The following is a 15,797-nucleotide window of genomic DNA, read 5'->3' as shown; positions in this document are numbered from 1 at the left end:
TTAGAAAGTGTAATAGTGTATATCAAGCAAATGTCTATGTGTAAAACTAGTAGAATAATAACTGCATTGTACCGAAACCTGTTTGGCTCAGTGGATAGAGCGTCGGCCTCCAGAATGAAAGGTCCCAGGTTCGATTCTGGTCAAGGATATGTACCTTGGTTGCAGGCACATCCCCAGTAGGGGTTGTGCAAGAGGCAGCTGATCGATGATTCTCTCTCACCGATGTTTCTAACTCTCTATTCCTCTCTCTTCCTTTCTGTAAAAAAATCAATAAAATATATTTTAAAAATAATAATAATAATAACTGCATTGGACCTATAAGATGGAGAAAACAAATTTAAAATTTTGAAGAAAAACCGGGGGAGAGGAGTAATGCAATACCAAAACATCACCTACATAAAATCACCAGCAGGTGTAAGAAGTAGAAAAAAAATGTAACCTGAGAGAGCTTAGATTTCTCCCTTTTTACAACTAGTTGTCCCTCAGTATCCATAGGGGATTGGTTCCAAGACTCCACAAAAAAATAAAATCCACAGATGTTATATAAAATGGCACATTATTTGCATATAACGTATATTTGCATAGAAGCTACAGAAGGGAATGGCTACACATCACTTCATTTGCATGGATTCAGCATAGTGCTCAGTACATGGCAAATTCAAGTTTTAAAACAAGATTTTTTCCCCTGAATATTTTCAATCTGCAGTTGGTTAAATTCACAGATGCTAAATCTACAGGTATACAGGGCCAACCATATTTTTATTTCCAGTAACTTTTCAAAGTCACCATTTACTAACGATAATCTGCCTTAAAAGAAAATTATTTTTCCTGATTACAAAAGTGATTACTATAAAGATATATACCTTACACCTCACCATCCAGAAATTTAGTAACTATCCTCAATTTTTAAAAAATAAATGAATATATAAATTTACCTATTACCAAATGAATATATAAATTTACCTATTACCAAATTTACCTATTACCAAAATTTACCTATTACCAAATTTTTAAAAAATAAATGAATGGTTATCTTTTGCCATATTTGCTTTCTCTATTATCCTCAATTTTTAAAAAATAAATGAATATATAAATTTACCTATTACCAAAATATTGTGCATAAATGTTTTACTAGTATAAGGTACTTTCCCCACTTGATTATAAACATTTTTCTAATGTCAAAAAACAAAAAATACCTTGTAAGAAATTGACTAACCAAAAGTCAAATGGCTCAAATACTATCAGTACAAAGAACCTAATTATGCTCTTGGTAAAATGATCCAATATTTCATACAATGACAGAATGTGGCAATCTCATTATACTTTTTAAAGCATGAGATATGTTTCTAGAAGGTAGTATAGTGTTTAAGAGCCTGAATTCTGGAGCAGGCTATTTTGAAATCCTGGCTTCCCCAATTAATAGCTATATGACTTTTCTGACCTTGACTAAGTTATCGTCCCTGAATATGCTCCCTTATTTGTAAAATAAGTATAACAGAACCTATCTTATAGAGATGTTGCAAAAATATTGAGTTAGTACACAAAATCCTCTAAAAACAGTGCCTGGCACGTAAGTATCCTATAAGTGCAAGCTATTTATGATTATTTTCCATATTCCATGGGTAGATAGGAACACTTGCAAACAAACTCCTGAATCCAAAACCTACAATCTTCATTCTTATCTAAATTGAAAGTAAAAATAGGGCAAAAACAGAATAAAAATTACATTAACATCAGGGGAATAATACAATCAACAATCAGAAACAGCTTCCTGATTATGGGCCAATGTCATCATCTTTATGTGGAATACAAAATACTACATAACAAACTAGAGGCCTGGTGCACAAATCCTGGCCTGCAGGCTAAAACTGGCTCTCTGACATCTCTTGAGGGGTCCCAGATTGCAAGAGGGCACAGGCCAGGCCAAGGAACCCCACCGGTGCAAGATCGGAGCCGGGAAGGGATTGTGGGAGGGCTCCAGGGTGTGTCCAGACCATGTCGCCCAGTCCCGATCAGACAGAACCCAACAGAAAGCTAATCTACCAGTTGGAACGTCTGCCACCTTGTGGTCAGTGCACGTCATAGCAACTGGTCAGTCGAATGAACAGTTGGAATACTTAACATATTAGGCTTTTATTATATGGGAAGATAAACTTAATTTTTTCTCTATGTCAAAGAAAGTTGATTCTGCCCTAGCTGGTTTGGTTTACTGGATAGAGCACTAGCGTGCAAACTAAAATTAGGCACTAAGAGCACACCAAAAGTGTATAGTATTTCCTTCCTGCCCTAGCCAGTGTGGCTCAGTTGATTAGGCATCATCCCGTGCACCAAAAAGTTGCCAGGTTGCCAGGTTCCATTCCAGTCAGGGGCACATGCTCAGGTTGCAGGCTCCATCCCCAGAAGAGGGAGTGCAAGAGGTAGCCTATCAATGATTCTCTCTCATCATTGGTGTTTCTATCTCTCTCCCTCTCCCTTTCTATCTGAAATCAATAAAAATATATTTTAAAAAAATAAAGTTGATTCTACAATCTAAAGAATAGGAGAGAAAATTCTGTAAAAATGTTTGACATTACAAATCTCCTTATTTACTGAAAAACTTAATTACAATAAGTGGGAGGATGTATAATAAGGCTGGCACATTTCCATTCTTCAGAAAAACTCCTTATGATCAAGCTGTTTTCAATAGATATTTCACTTGTATAATTTTAAAATTAGGCACTAAGAGCACACCAAAAGTGTATAGTATTTCCTTCCTGCCCTAGCCAGTGTGGCTCAGTTGATTAGGCATCATCCCGTGCACCAAAAGGTTGCCAGGTTGCCAGTTTGATTCCCGGTCAGGGTACATGCTTGAGTTGCTACCCAATCCTTAATAGATGACATGGCATGCAGGAGGCAGCCAATCTAAAGTTTTATTTTTCATATAAATGTTTATCTCTCTTTCGCCCTTGCTCTTTCTCTAAAAATCCATTTTAAAAAATATTTTTAAGAAAAGTGTATTTCCTTCCGAAGGAACTTAGTTATCAACTATCTTAAGCATCACATAATGTTGACCAATGGTTCTTATATTTGACTAGAGGTCCAATACATGAAATTCGTGCAGGGGGAGGGGTGACTCTCAGCCCAGCCTGCATCCTCTCCAATCTGGGATCCCTCTTCACAATCCAGGATTGCTGTCTCCCAAACACCCACCTGCCTGCCTGCCTACTTGCCCCTAACAGCTCCTGCGCACAAACTAACCACACCCCTGCCAGCCCGATTGCCAACTGCCCTCCCCCGCTGGCCTGGTCACCCCCAACTGCCCTCCTCTGCAGGCCTGGTCCCCCCTAATTGCCCTCCCCTGCCAGCCCTATCACCCCTAACTACCCTCCCCTGCCTACCTGGTCCTCCCCAACTGTTCTCCCCTGCAGGCCTGATTGCCCCCAACAGCCCTCCCCTGCAAGCCCGATCCCCTCCCCAATTGCCCTCCCCTGCAGGCCTGGCCCCCCCAACTACCCTCCCCTGCAAGCTTGGGCCCCCCCCCCCCAACTCTTCTCCCCTGCAGGTCTGGTCACCCCCAACTGTCCTCCTCTACTGGCCTGATTGCCCACAACTGCCCTCCCTTGAAGGCCTGGTCCCTCCCCACTGCCCTCCCCTGTTGGCCTGATCGCCCACAACTGCCCTCCCCTGGTGGCCATCTTGTGGTGGCCATCTTGTGTCCACACTGGGGTGGCCACCTTGTGTGTTGGAGTAATGGTCAATTTGCATATTGCCTCTTTATTCACTATGATCTTGAAGTCATATATCATTAACAAAATTGTTCTCTTATATGACAAAGGTGGGCTTCCAAGAACTATCATGTTCTATATTTCAGTAATATACTTAAGTGTCTTTATTGCACTCTTAGAAACACTACTTCTACAACACGACCTCAAACTTAAGCCACAGTATCCATTTCTTCTCTAGAAACCAGTCAAATAATTTTCTACAAGTGAATATCTATACCTAACAGTTACAAGGAAAAGTTCAAGATAAGAGGGTGTGTCTATAATTAAAAGCATATTTCAACACACCAACTTTTCGAGATAAGCTAGTCCCTAAGAAATAAAAATAAAGCTAGTTGACTTAGAAGTGAAAGTTTTTTTTATTATAAACTAAGTCAATCACAAAGAACTCAAAACATCAATGATTAAAACCTACTAAATGTGTTAAATTTCTACCACTGACTTATGATACACAACTTAAAAGTCCAAAAGTAGAAATGTGTACATAATTAAGATTTCTATGCTAATTTGAAGTGCCTTTATAACATTTCAAAAAAGTGTAGACACAAGTACAGACAGTAACCCATAGAAAGGACTGTGACATTCACCCTCCCAAAACACACACACACACTCACTCACTCTGGATCCAGCCAGCCGTCACCTTATCTATCCCAGACCCTGCATTTCATCCTAAACCCAATTTTATTACTTCATCCTTCTCCCATATTATATTCCAAACCATTTGCCTCTGCCTCCTTCCAGGAAATCTGGATGTGCAAATAAAACAATTCTGCCAATTATTTAGTGTTATTGATAACTAGAGGTCCAATGCATGAAATTCATACAAGGAGCCCTCGCAGCCCCAGCTTCGATAAAGCTCATCCAAAAGGATGTCCAGAAGGTTGTTTGGCTGTACAGTCTAATTAGCATATTATGCTTTTATTATTATAGGTTATTATAGACTAGAGGTTTGGAGCACAAAATTCGTGCACAGGGGGTACACCCTCTCCAATCTGGGACGGACCCCTTTGACATCCCTCTCGCAATCTGGGACCCCTGGCTCCTAACCACTCACCTGCCTACCTGCCTGCCTGCCTGCCTAATCTCCCCTAACTGCCTCTGCCTGCCTGCCTGATCACCCCTAACCTCCTCTGCCTCAGTCTTCGCTACAATGGCGTTGTCCAGAAGGATATCCAGAAGAACATCCAGAAGACGTCTGGTCTATCAGGTCTAATCAGCATATTACTCTTTTATTAGTATCCCTCCAGTTGTGACAACCAAAACTTTCTCTAGACTACTTATGGATATTTTAGTATCTGCTTTGTGTATACATTTTAACTACGTAAATTTCTTTTTTAAACATATATATATGTTTCATTGATTGAAGAAAGGAAGGGAGAGGGAGAGAAAGGAACAGAAACATCAATGATGATAGGCTGCCTCCTGCACGCCCCCTGCTGGGGGTTGGGCCCACAAACCGGGCATGTGCCCTTAACTGGAATCGAACCCGGGACCCTTCAGTCCGAGGGCCGATGCTCTATCACTGAGCCAAACCAGGTAGGGCAAATACATGTTAATTTTTTACAGGACACAAAACTGCATAAACACTATGATGTAAGTTCATAATAATAGGCATTTTAAAAGACTGAATGGTTCGCCGAAACTGGTTTGGCTGAGTGGTAAAGCATCGGTCTGGGGACTGAAAGGTCCCGGGTTCGATTCCGGTCAAGGGCATGTACCATGGTTGCGGGCACATCCCCAGTAGGGGGTGTGTAAGAGGCAGCTGATAAGATTCTCTCTCATCGATGTTTCTAACTCTCTATTCCTCTCTCTTCCTCTCTGTAAAAAAATCAATAAAATATATTTTTTTAAAAAAAGATTGAATGGTTCATATTAAAACGTGATAAAACTGAATTATGGATTTTCTTAAATCCTATCGATATTTTATGATGTTTACTAATGATATTCTGGTACTTCAACTTTGTAAAATACATTTTATCCTTCTATATTTTGCAATTAATAGACTGCAAACAAAAGTAGGCCTGGAAACACCATAATTATGATAATATTTGTATAGCAGTTTACAGTCTCTTCAGCATCCCATTTAACTCTTAGGAAATGAGAGAGCAAAATAATACCTCACTCAACACATAAGTGTAGGATTCTATCTGTGTTCTTTTAAAAACAAAATTCAAAGTTTATAGCTCAAAATGTGTGTATACCCTTTGCCATCACCAATAGAAAAAAAAATCAATGGAAAGAAATTCTGCTCCATAAATTGTTATATGTACATTTAGCATAAAATCACATTATTTTTGTCTCTGAAATAGAAAGCTCACAATTCATATATCATCAAGAGTATCAAGCCGAAACCGGTTTGGCTCAGTGGATAGAGCATCAGCCTACAAACAGAAATGTCCCAGGTTTGATTCCGGTCAAGGGCATGTACCTTGGTTGCGGGCACATCCCCAGTAAGGGGGTGTGCAAGAGGCAGCTGATCGATAATTCTCTCTCATCGATGTTTCTAACTATCTCTCTCTCTTCCTCTCTGTAAAAAATCAATAAAAATATTTTTTTTTAAAAAGAGTATCAAGCATATTCTTGAACTAAAGAGTATAATTCCAACTTAAGGACAGTAAATATATATTTGTAAATAATATACTTGTTAATATATCAAATCTAACTTCTCCCCTCCACTCCAAATTCACCAAGCTTCTATCTCCGAACTATCTGGGAGCAGTACTTTCCAAATGACTAGTCAAGGATTACTGAAGGGCTGCACAAAGTTTTAATCAATCCCCAACAAAAGTATAAACATGTAAGCAGGAAAAAATCCCAGATTCATAACACATATCCCAACCTATAACCTTCTATCTAAATTCAAAACCTTAGCTATTTTCAACTTCAGATACTGAAGTCCTCAAAGTTTTATTAAGCCACGTCTTCCAATACAACAGCATAAAAGATCTAAATTCAACAACCAAGTGAGCCCTCAATAAATTTTATCTTCACATTAAACATTTGCCAAATTTTACCCATTTTTCTTCCATGTAATTTGTTCTATCCTAATTTATTTCTACAATCGCTACTTAATGCAAGACTCAATCATCCAGTTCATCAAACAGCTTATTTATTCCTTATTGTATCATATCCCAACTCTTTAACATGAACTCCAACGAACATTCCATAATACTCTATGTCACAGTTACTATGATCTAAAATATGAATAATTAGAATCCTGGTTATCCTGGCCCAGTTAGAATTTCCCCTTTTTTCCTGCCATGGACTCTCTATTCCAGGCAAGTAAACTTACAAGCATCTTATTATTCTATAAGCCATTCCCTTATATCTCTAAAAAGCTTTCCCCAACTGGCTGATGTCCCTCCAGCTTAATAAATACTCATTTCAACTGCAATTACAATACATAAATAGAACTAGAACTATGTGGCTTCATGACTCCTACTAGCTGCAGACATACAATAAACTCTGAGGACTAAAGAGCATGTTCTCACTGTACATTCTCACATTGTTTAGTTGGAATTGTAGTAGTTTCAGAATAAATTCACCCAATATCAAAGGGAGTCTAAATTTCTGAGAACTGTTCACAGCACTGCTATTTCCTGCAACCTAGCTAGGACAGAACTATCCCCACCAGTACTAAGGAAAAGCCTTCAAACTCCTGATAGCAATGTTACTGCCCTCAAAGAAATCTAACTAGTAAGACTATTAGTTTTTCCATTTATCCTTAACATTGCTTCCTTTTCCCAGTATAAATTGACAGCTAAACAATCAGAATTACCACTACTGTATTTTTATTCAGAATAATCTGACTTTTTTAAAAAAGTTGCTTGGAAGAATCACTAACATTAAATAAATCAACACCTCCTTTAAAAAAATATACACACAAACAAAAACAACAGAAAAACCTGGGACTCTTTACCCAAGCATGCCTATATGAAAATAGATCAAATGCAAATCAATTCCTACAATTTTAGTGTCTGCCCTTGTGACTTGGGGCTCGAACTGGAAATTTCTGTGTTTTCTGTCCACAGCCTTTCTTTTATTTTATTGATTTTTACAGAGAGAAAAGGAGAGGGATAGAAAGCTAGAAACATCAATGAGAGAGAAACGCCCCCCCCTGCACACCCCCCACTGGGGATGTACCCACAACCAACGTACTATATGCCCTTGACCGGAATCGAACCTGGGACCCTTCAGTCCGCAGGCCGACGATCAATCCACTGAGCCAAACGGGTTTCAGCTGTCCACAGCCTTTCATATCTATAATTTGTCTTCCCAATTAGTGGCTACATAGACCCCTCACTGAAACTTCTTGTTAGCAACTATGTCCAATTTCCCTTTCCTGCACCCAAACCTTTCCACACACACAAACTCCATTTTTGGTATTTCATTTACACACATACATATATATGGTTAATATGCAAATCCATGCACAAATTTCTTGCACCGGACCTCTAGTAAACTATATTTTAAGCTAAACTATCCCAAAAACTATACCTCCAACTTTGGCAAAATTTTTCTATTAGAATGTGATATAATTCAAAGACAGACTAGAAATTTAACTTTATACAAATCACAAAGTCACTAACCATAACACACAACAGCTACTTACTGCAAACTAACAATAAAGCACAGTATCAACAATCTTTGTCATCTACCTTTCACCTAGTCTTTCCTTTAAATACAGAGAATACTTCTTAACTTACAACTTACATTCCTATAGAGAATATTGCAACTGCACATTTTAGGGTATGTTTAATATCAATAATCTAATATATTAGATTCAGATCAGAGTACGTAAGATTCAAATCTAGGAAATGATCTACAGGCAACCAAATGATTGTGCACTTTATTTGCTTTGTCTTCCTGGTTACTTATCAATTTCTTTTCTCCATTCTACTTTGCCTCACTTTAAGTAGCAAAACAATACATCATGATCCCAGATGTTCAGAATGTAAGAATAGGGCAACCTCAATACTAAACTCTATAAAGCCAAAACATCTACATTAAAAAAAAACTTATCTAAAGCTCATGGATTCCACTTTACATACAAATGTATCAAGCATGATTATTTATAGTTTCCCATAGAAAATATATTAGAAACAATAAATTAAGAGTTTCTTGCAAAACTCAAGGTTTGCAAGAAAGCCAGGAAATCTAACCCAAAAGTTGGAAATACTATTAACACTAGCTACAGGAATGAAAAGCACAATCACCAAGAACGCCCATTTCAATTGTTTTTGAAAAAAATAAAAAATAGAAACTACAACAGAACCCGGAACAATAGCAGTTGACTTAGACTAAACCTCACTCATTTAAGAAAATATTAAATTCAGCCCATATTAATAACACAGTAAATGTGTACATCTTAGGGAAATTTCCATAATAAAAAAAAAAAAAAAACAGCCACAATTTTAAGCCTGGTCCCAGATTATGGGAATCTTCTCATATCTGAACCTATCATCTCCCAACATTTTAAGAAAAATGTAACTTGTTGAATTTATTGCTTCATTTCAATGTTCTTTTTTTTTTAATATATTTTATTGATTTTTTACAGAAAGGAAGAGAGAGGGATAGAGAGTTAGAAACATCAATGAGAGACATCGATCAGCTGCCTCTTGCACACCCCCTACTGGGGATGTGCCCGCAACCAAGGTACATGCCCTTCACCGGAATTGAACCTGGGACCTTTCAGTCCACAGGCCAACGCTCTATCCACTGAGCCAAACCGGTTTCGGCCATATCAATGTTCTTTATTTCAAAAGCATAGTTTATATTTATAACTCGTTCTTCAAGGAAAAAAAAAAGTCTTAGTTTTGTTTTGTTTTCTGGTTTTTGGTTGGTTTTGGGGTGGTTTGTTTTTTGTTTTTGTTTTTTAATTGATTTAAGAAAGGAAAGGAGAGATAGAAACATCAATAATGACAGATTCAATGATCAGTTGTCTCCTGCATGCCCCACCCTGGGGATTGAGTCCACAACCTGGGCATGTACCCTGACAGGGAACTGAACCATGACCTCCTAGCTTATAGGTCCACAGCTCAACCACTGACCCAAGCCCACAGGGCCTAAGTTAGTTATTATTGATATGACCCTCAATTTTCTAAGTCTTATCTCAGGAGAAAAATGATTTATTATTTACTAGTATTTGCTCACTGAGATCAAAATATTTAGAAAAACTAACCATTCTTTAAGAACTTCAAATTGTTGGTATTATGAAAACAGGAATTTTAAATATCTGATAACCTAATACTAGATAAAATTATATGTCACAGTTTTTACTAACCAACTTTAATTTATAAAAAATAAATGCAAGAAAATATAACAGGGTGTCCCAAAAACATGTATACACACTTTAACAGCTGACAGCCACACTAAGCTTTCTTCTTTTAAAAAATATATATATATTAATTGACTTTAGAGAGAAAGGGAGAGAAAGAGAAGGAACATCAATGGGCTGCTTTCAGCATGCCCCCTACTGGGGATTGTACCAGCAACCTGTGCCCTGACCATACAAGAGGTCAACGCTCAACCACTGAACCCCACAGGTTGGACCAGACTAAGCTTTAAACCAAGGTAATTCATCCTAAAATGCTACTGTTTGAAAATGCAGTTCAAGTACAAACAATGCCTTTATAAAAGTACTCTGAGTATACATTTTTTTTTTTTTTTTTTGGGGGGGGGGGGGGGAGAGACACACAGGATGTCCCCAAAAAATGTATACTAGTAAACATTTTTAACAGCTGATAACTCACTTAATTTTCACTTCTTTTCAGATTTAACTGATTTGAAATAATGGGTGAAGCCAGACTAAGCTTTGAACAAAGAAAATCTATCCACCAGACATTTTTATGGGGATACATAAAAAAGGAAGTTTACAGTACAAAATCAGCAACAGTTGACGAATTGAAGACACACAAATACTGAACAAAATTATTCTTGATGTTTGTCATTCCATTGCTTCATGGTATCAGCAATGCCTGGACCAGAACGATCATCAGTTTGAAAACAGACAATCACACACACACACAAAAATTATTTCTGTAGATTCTTTCAAGTTTTAAAAATGAACTGTATGTTAATAAACACTGATTTTACAATCATTCAAATTGTGTATACATTTTTTTGGGACACCCTTTATATTAAAAGCTGGATAAGAGGTTGCAGTAAAAAAATAAGCATTTTTTTAAAGTTTATGAAAGATGAAGTCAAGGCAAAGATGTGAATATCATTTCTACAGGATCCAGGCAGGTAACAAAAATGAGTGAAATAGGCCATTTCTATTATCCAGAGATTTCTGGGAACTGCACTGACTGGTAAGCATATTCCCAGTCTAAAAAGGGCAGCTACTGTTCTACTACTCTGCAGACAATGGGAATGTAGCTAAGTAATGCCTGGATGTTCAAGTTTTCCCAAAAATTAAGAAATCCATGGATTTTATTGAGAAATTTCCCAATTTTTCAATTTCAATCACTAGCTGAAACTTACAAATACTGCAAATCAAATAAAACACATCTATAGGATGATTCAGTCCAAAGGGCACTTCTAAACTAATGTGTAAAAACTGCTTTCATAAAAGTATGAGAGGATGAGTAAAAAATTCAAGCTTTGAGGTCAAACAGGCTTATGTTTGAATGAATGATGCTAAAAAATTATTTCTTCAAGCCTGTTTCTTCAACTGTATATATCATCTCTCTCTCTCTCTCTCTCTCTCTCTCTCTCTCTCTCTCTCTCTCTCTCTCTCTCTCTCATAAATGATGAAAAACTCCTATAACAATTCCAGATACACAGCACACATTACATAAATAGCCCTTACTTTCCCTACTTAACCCTGCAAGTCCTTAGGAAAATTTTAAATGTATCAGATAATAACACCCTTAAAGTCCTTAAAAGTTATAAAAAGGACATCAGAAAACAGAGGTGCCTGCCATGCCCATTGCTCTCTCAACCCCTGCTACTCAGAGAGGTCCTGTGGAAATACAGAGAAGATACTGTTAACTTAGGGCAGCGATTTCCAGCCTTTTCATCCCATGGCAAACATAAACTAATTACTAAAATTCTGTGGCATACTGGTTGAAAATTGCTCACTTAGGGGATGGCTTGAAATGGGCCTTCTTAAAGTGCCACAGCTAATTAGATTGTCAATTTCCAGTTAAAAAGATAAAGAATCAGAGTTCCTTTAAAAAAAAAGACTAAAAAAAAGACTAAATGTCTGTCTCTCTTATTAATTTCATAGACCTTTACTTGCTGTTAGAAGTGGAAGAAATAGTTTATACTTTTAATACTTTGCGCCAAACTTGCGGAAGACTTATTTCTATAGAACCCATGGTACAAAGTAAAGCATATGTTATACAACAGGTTTTTAAATTTTAAAAATGTCATACTGTACAGTTCATTTTATGTATAATTTTATCAAACCAAAACATGTACTGCTACAGCTAAAATACCTTGGACCTCTCAAACTACTTAATTTTTTAAGAAAGAAAAGACATCAACTTCCAATAAATCTGTGTTAAAAAGTAATATTCACATATACATAAAAATTATTTGGGCTATATTTAATAAAAATAGGTCCAATAAATTTCTAACGTAGTTACAAATAATTTTTAAAAGCATTTTATGTATACATTTGACTGTATGTCTACATAGCCACTGAACTCTAGAAATTTTACACTACCTTCCTACAAATATAGCATAGGCTGAGATATGTGCTAGAAACAGACAGCATTAGAAAAGTTTAAATTTTATAATTTCAAACATTTTATCTCTTCCAGTTTCCATCATATTAGGAGGGAAAATAATTAAAACAGTGATTGATAAGTCAGAAAGGGGGAAGCAATTAAAAGGTTTTTATTAAGTACCTAAAAATCATTTACACTTTAAAATTAAACCCATATTTCCACACTAATTCTCCTAATCTAAACAATCATAATCCTTCTCTCACACATTAAAATATGGAATTTCATGCCGAAACCGGTTTGGCTCAATGGATAGAGCGTCGGCTTGGGGACTGAAAGGTCCCGGGTTCGATTCCGGTCAAGGGCATGTACCTTGGTTGCGGGCATATCCCCAGTAGGGGGTGTGCAAGAGGCAGCTGATCGATGACTCTCTCTCATTGATGTTTCTAACTCTCTCTCTCTCTCCCTTCCTTTCTGTACAAAATCAATAAAATATATTTTTTTTAAAAATGGAATTTCATTTTAATATATTCTATTCTACATACCTCATCATTTAAACTTCTTACAAACTTGATCATAAATATCTCAGAACAGATGAAAAAACTGTATTACCATAAAACTACAAATTTTATGTAACCATGTACCCAAAAGCTACAATCTTGATGCTGATTTTAAAATACTTGTATTGTTTTTTAAAGTTCTGCTTAAAACAAACGTTAAAAAGTGTAACAAACCTTTTAACCACTATGTAATGCAAAATGACAGTTTATAAATAATTTCAGAGTTCTGAATTTAGAAAATGTCTGTGTATCTGCCCTGGCCAGATAGCTCAGTTGGTTAGAAGTTTCGAGTTCTATCCCGGGTCAGGACACATAATAATCAACCAATGAATTCATAAATAACTGGAACAACAAATCAATGTTCCCCTCCCTCCCTCCCTCCCTCCCTCCCTCTCTCTCTCTCTCTCTCTCTCTCTCTCTCTCTCTCCCCCCTAAATAAAAAAAATTAAACATAAAATTACTATTAAAAAAAAGTAAATGTGTAACAAGAATCTTAACCCACAAAGATTATGCTGTTTCTCTTTTTTTAACCCTCAGACTACCCCAGTTTTTATTCTCACTGTTTAAATCTTTAAAAATAAAGGACAGTTTATATATTACATTAAGCAGTCTAAAGTATCTCCGGTGTTTGTCTTACTTTTTACTACCTCATATAAATCAGTATCTAGCGCCTTATAATCACAAAAAGTGAAAACTTAACAGAAAAGTGATTTACTGGAAGTCCCATTTACTGGAACACCACAAACTACAGCAAAAGTTTACCTACCAAGTTAACGACCTCGGACTAAGTAGACTACAGGACAAAAAAAATACGCTTGGCTCTCCAATCATAAGTCAAGGTGACGAGGTGACTATACATACTCCATGAAATATTCGGATATTTTTTTTAATTATCAAATTAGGTTATACTCATCCAAAGCATTCCGGAAATTGTTTTCAATTCAGTGCTTTAAGAAATACATTCGAGTTTCTAAGCATACTTTTTCAGCCTATTTTAGATAAAGCATTTACACAAAAAAATGATGCAGCTGGTCCTAGGATACCAGAGAAACAAACATCTTCAAAACCCATATAATCAAGAGTGTATGTGCTTTTTTAGTAAACATAGCTCCGACTTGGGGGGGAGGTCGGGGGTTGCCTCTGTCTTGACAGCTACCCTGTCTGTTCCACCTGGGAGTTTTAAGAAAACTCTTCAAAAGTTGGGCCACCCACCGACCGTCGCTCTGAGAGAGAGAGACCCAATCCTGCCTACAAGGAAAAAGAAACACCCCGGAACGGCTCCCCTCCTCCCTACTAAACCCTTTCCCCTGGGCAACAGAAGGTTCTCCCGGAACGTCCACACCCTCCTGCGAGCCCTCTGCACACACCCGGGCAGAGGCCGGGCACAGCGGAGGCTACTCGGCTCAGACAACCAGGAGACCTCGGTACCCCGCCGCCCGCGGCCCCTCCGCAGCACCGGGTCGGTCTGGACCGCCACCCCTGGCGGAGAACAATCCACCAGCCCGGCCGCACGGACCCCGCAACTTCCCCCGAGCCTGCGCGCGGTGCAGACTCGGAATCCGCCGCCGGGCAGCGGATGAGGGCGGAAGGGTGCGGGTGCGTGAGCGGGTGCGGGGGAGCGCGCCACCCGGGCGGCTGCCCCGGAGCCAGGCAAAGCGGGCTGGAGCGATGGAGCCACCGACCTGGGCTCCGCGGCTCTCGCCCGGAGCCCCGGCTCTCCCAACTTTGCTTCTCCGGGAGGCGACCCCCGCGTCCCCGGCCGCCGGGGCTGCGGAGGGCGGGGAAGGCCTCGCCGGAGGCTCGGAGCCTCCTCGGCCCACCGCGGAAGGGAACGCGGTCGGGGTACGAGGGACAATAGGGAGCGGGGAGCGCTGCGCGCCTGAGTGGCGCCGCCGGCCGGCCGGGCTGACTGACGCGCCCGCCGCGCGGCACCGCCGGGCTCTCCGCTCGGCCGGGCCGCCGCCGCCGCCGCTGCCGCCGCCGCGCGGTCCGCGGGGGTCACGGCGCCCCCGACACTCCGGCTCGTGCCTCACCTCCCAGCCCCGCCGCCCAGGAGAGGAGCAGGATTAACACTCTCAGCAACACCATCTTCCGCGCCCGCCGCCTCCTCACGGGTTAACAGCAGCACATCGATCCGGAGGGAGACGCTGAAGGGGCTTGGTCCGGAGACTCCGCGGGAAGCCGGGACCTCCCGCCGACCGGAGAAGCGGCGAAGCACCTCCCTTCTCGCTCCCACTTCAGGGGCCCGACGGGCTCCCAGCTCCTCCAAAACAGGGACCTCCCTCCCGCTCGCTCGTTTCCTTCCTCCCTTCCCCGCTTTCCTTCCCTCGCTCCTTTCCTCTTCCCTATCGCCCTCCCCCAAGCCCGGGGCCTCCGCCTCCTTCCTCACCACGTGACGCACCGGCGCCCAACCCGCACGCAGCGCCGCGCCCCTTCCTCCCGCCCCTCCCCCTCCCCGAGGCGTCCCAGGGGCGCGCGCATGCGCGCGGAGGCCGGTTCTCTGGCGGCCGGGGCCGCCGCCGCTTCCTGTCCGCCGGCGGAGAGCTGGGATTGGGCGTGGGAGGCGGGGTCCCCTTTGGTCCCGCCCCCCAGCGGGAGCGCGTCTCCGCGGACCAAGCTCCGCTAGTTCTTACAGCCGCTGAGAACTGTCAATTGGGGTAAAAATGGGAGAATGAAGGATGTTAAGGGGCCCCTTTCCACTTGTTAACAAGGAACGGAGATTTTTGTTTCTTTTTTCGGCTTCTGGTGATGCACTACAGCTAATAAGTACACAAAAAGCAAGGTACCAGCAAGCGGTAATT

The 15,797-nt window shown here is 40.2% G+C and overlaps 1 protein-coding gene across 1 annotated transcript in view; it reads right to left on the bottom strand.

Moving 5' to 3' along the window:
* ADAM10 (ADAM metallopeptidase domain 10) overlaps nucleotides 1-15,356 on the bottom strand; it is a 145,266-nt gene extending 129,910 nt beyond the window's left edge. Inside the window, exon 1 of the mRNA XM_084873324.1 lies at nucleotides 15,030-15,356. Coding sequence (XP_084729450.1) covers nucleotides 15,030-15,084 — 55 coding nt within the window. The 5' untranslated portion in view covers nucleotides 15,085-15,356. The remainder of the gene's footprint in view (nucleotides 1-15,029) is intronic.
* Nucleotides 15,357-15,797: the final 441 nt, after the last annotated feature.

Source organism: Pipistrellus hanaki (genome assembly GCF_964339955.1).
Source record: "Pipistrellus hanaki genome assembly, chromosome: 1".
Lineage (NCBI taxonomy): Eukaryota > Metazoa > Chordata > Mammalia > Chiroptera > Vespertilionidae > Pipistrellus > Pipistrellus hanaki.
This window is presented reverse-complemented; position numbering and strand designations above follow the sequence as displayed.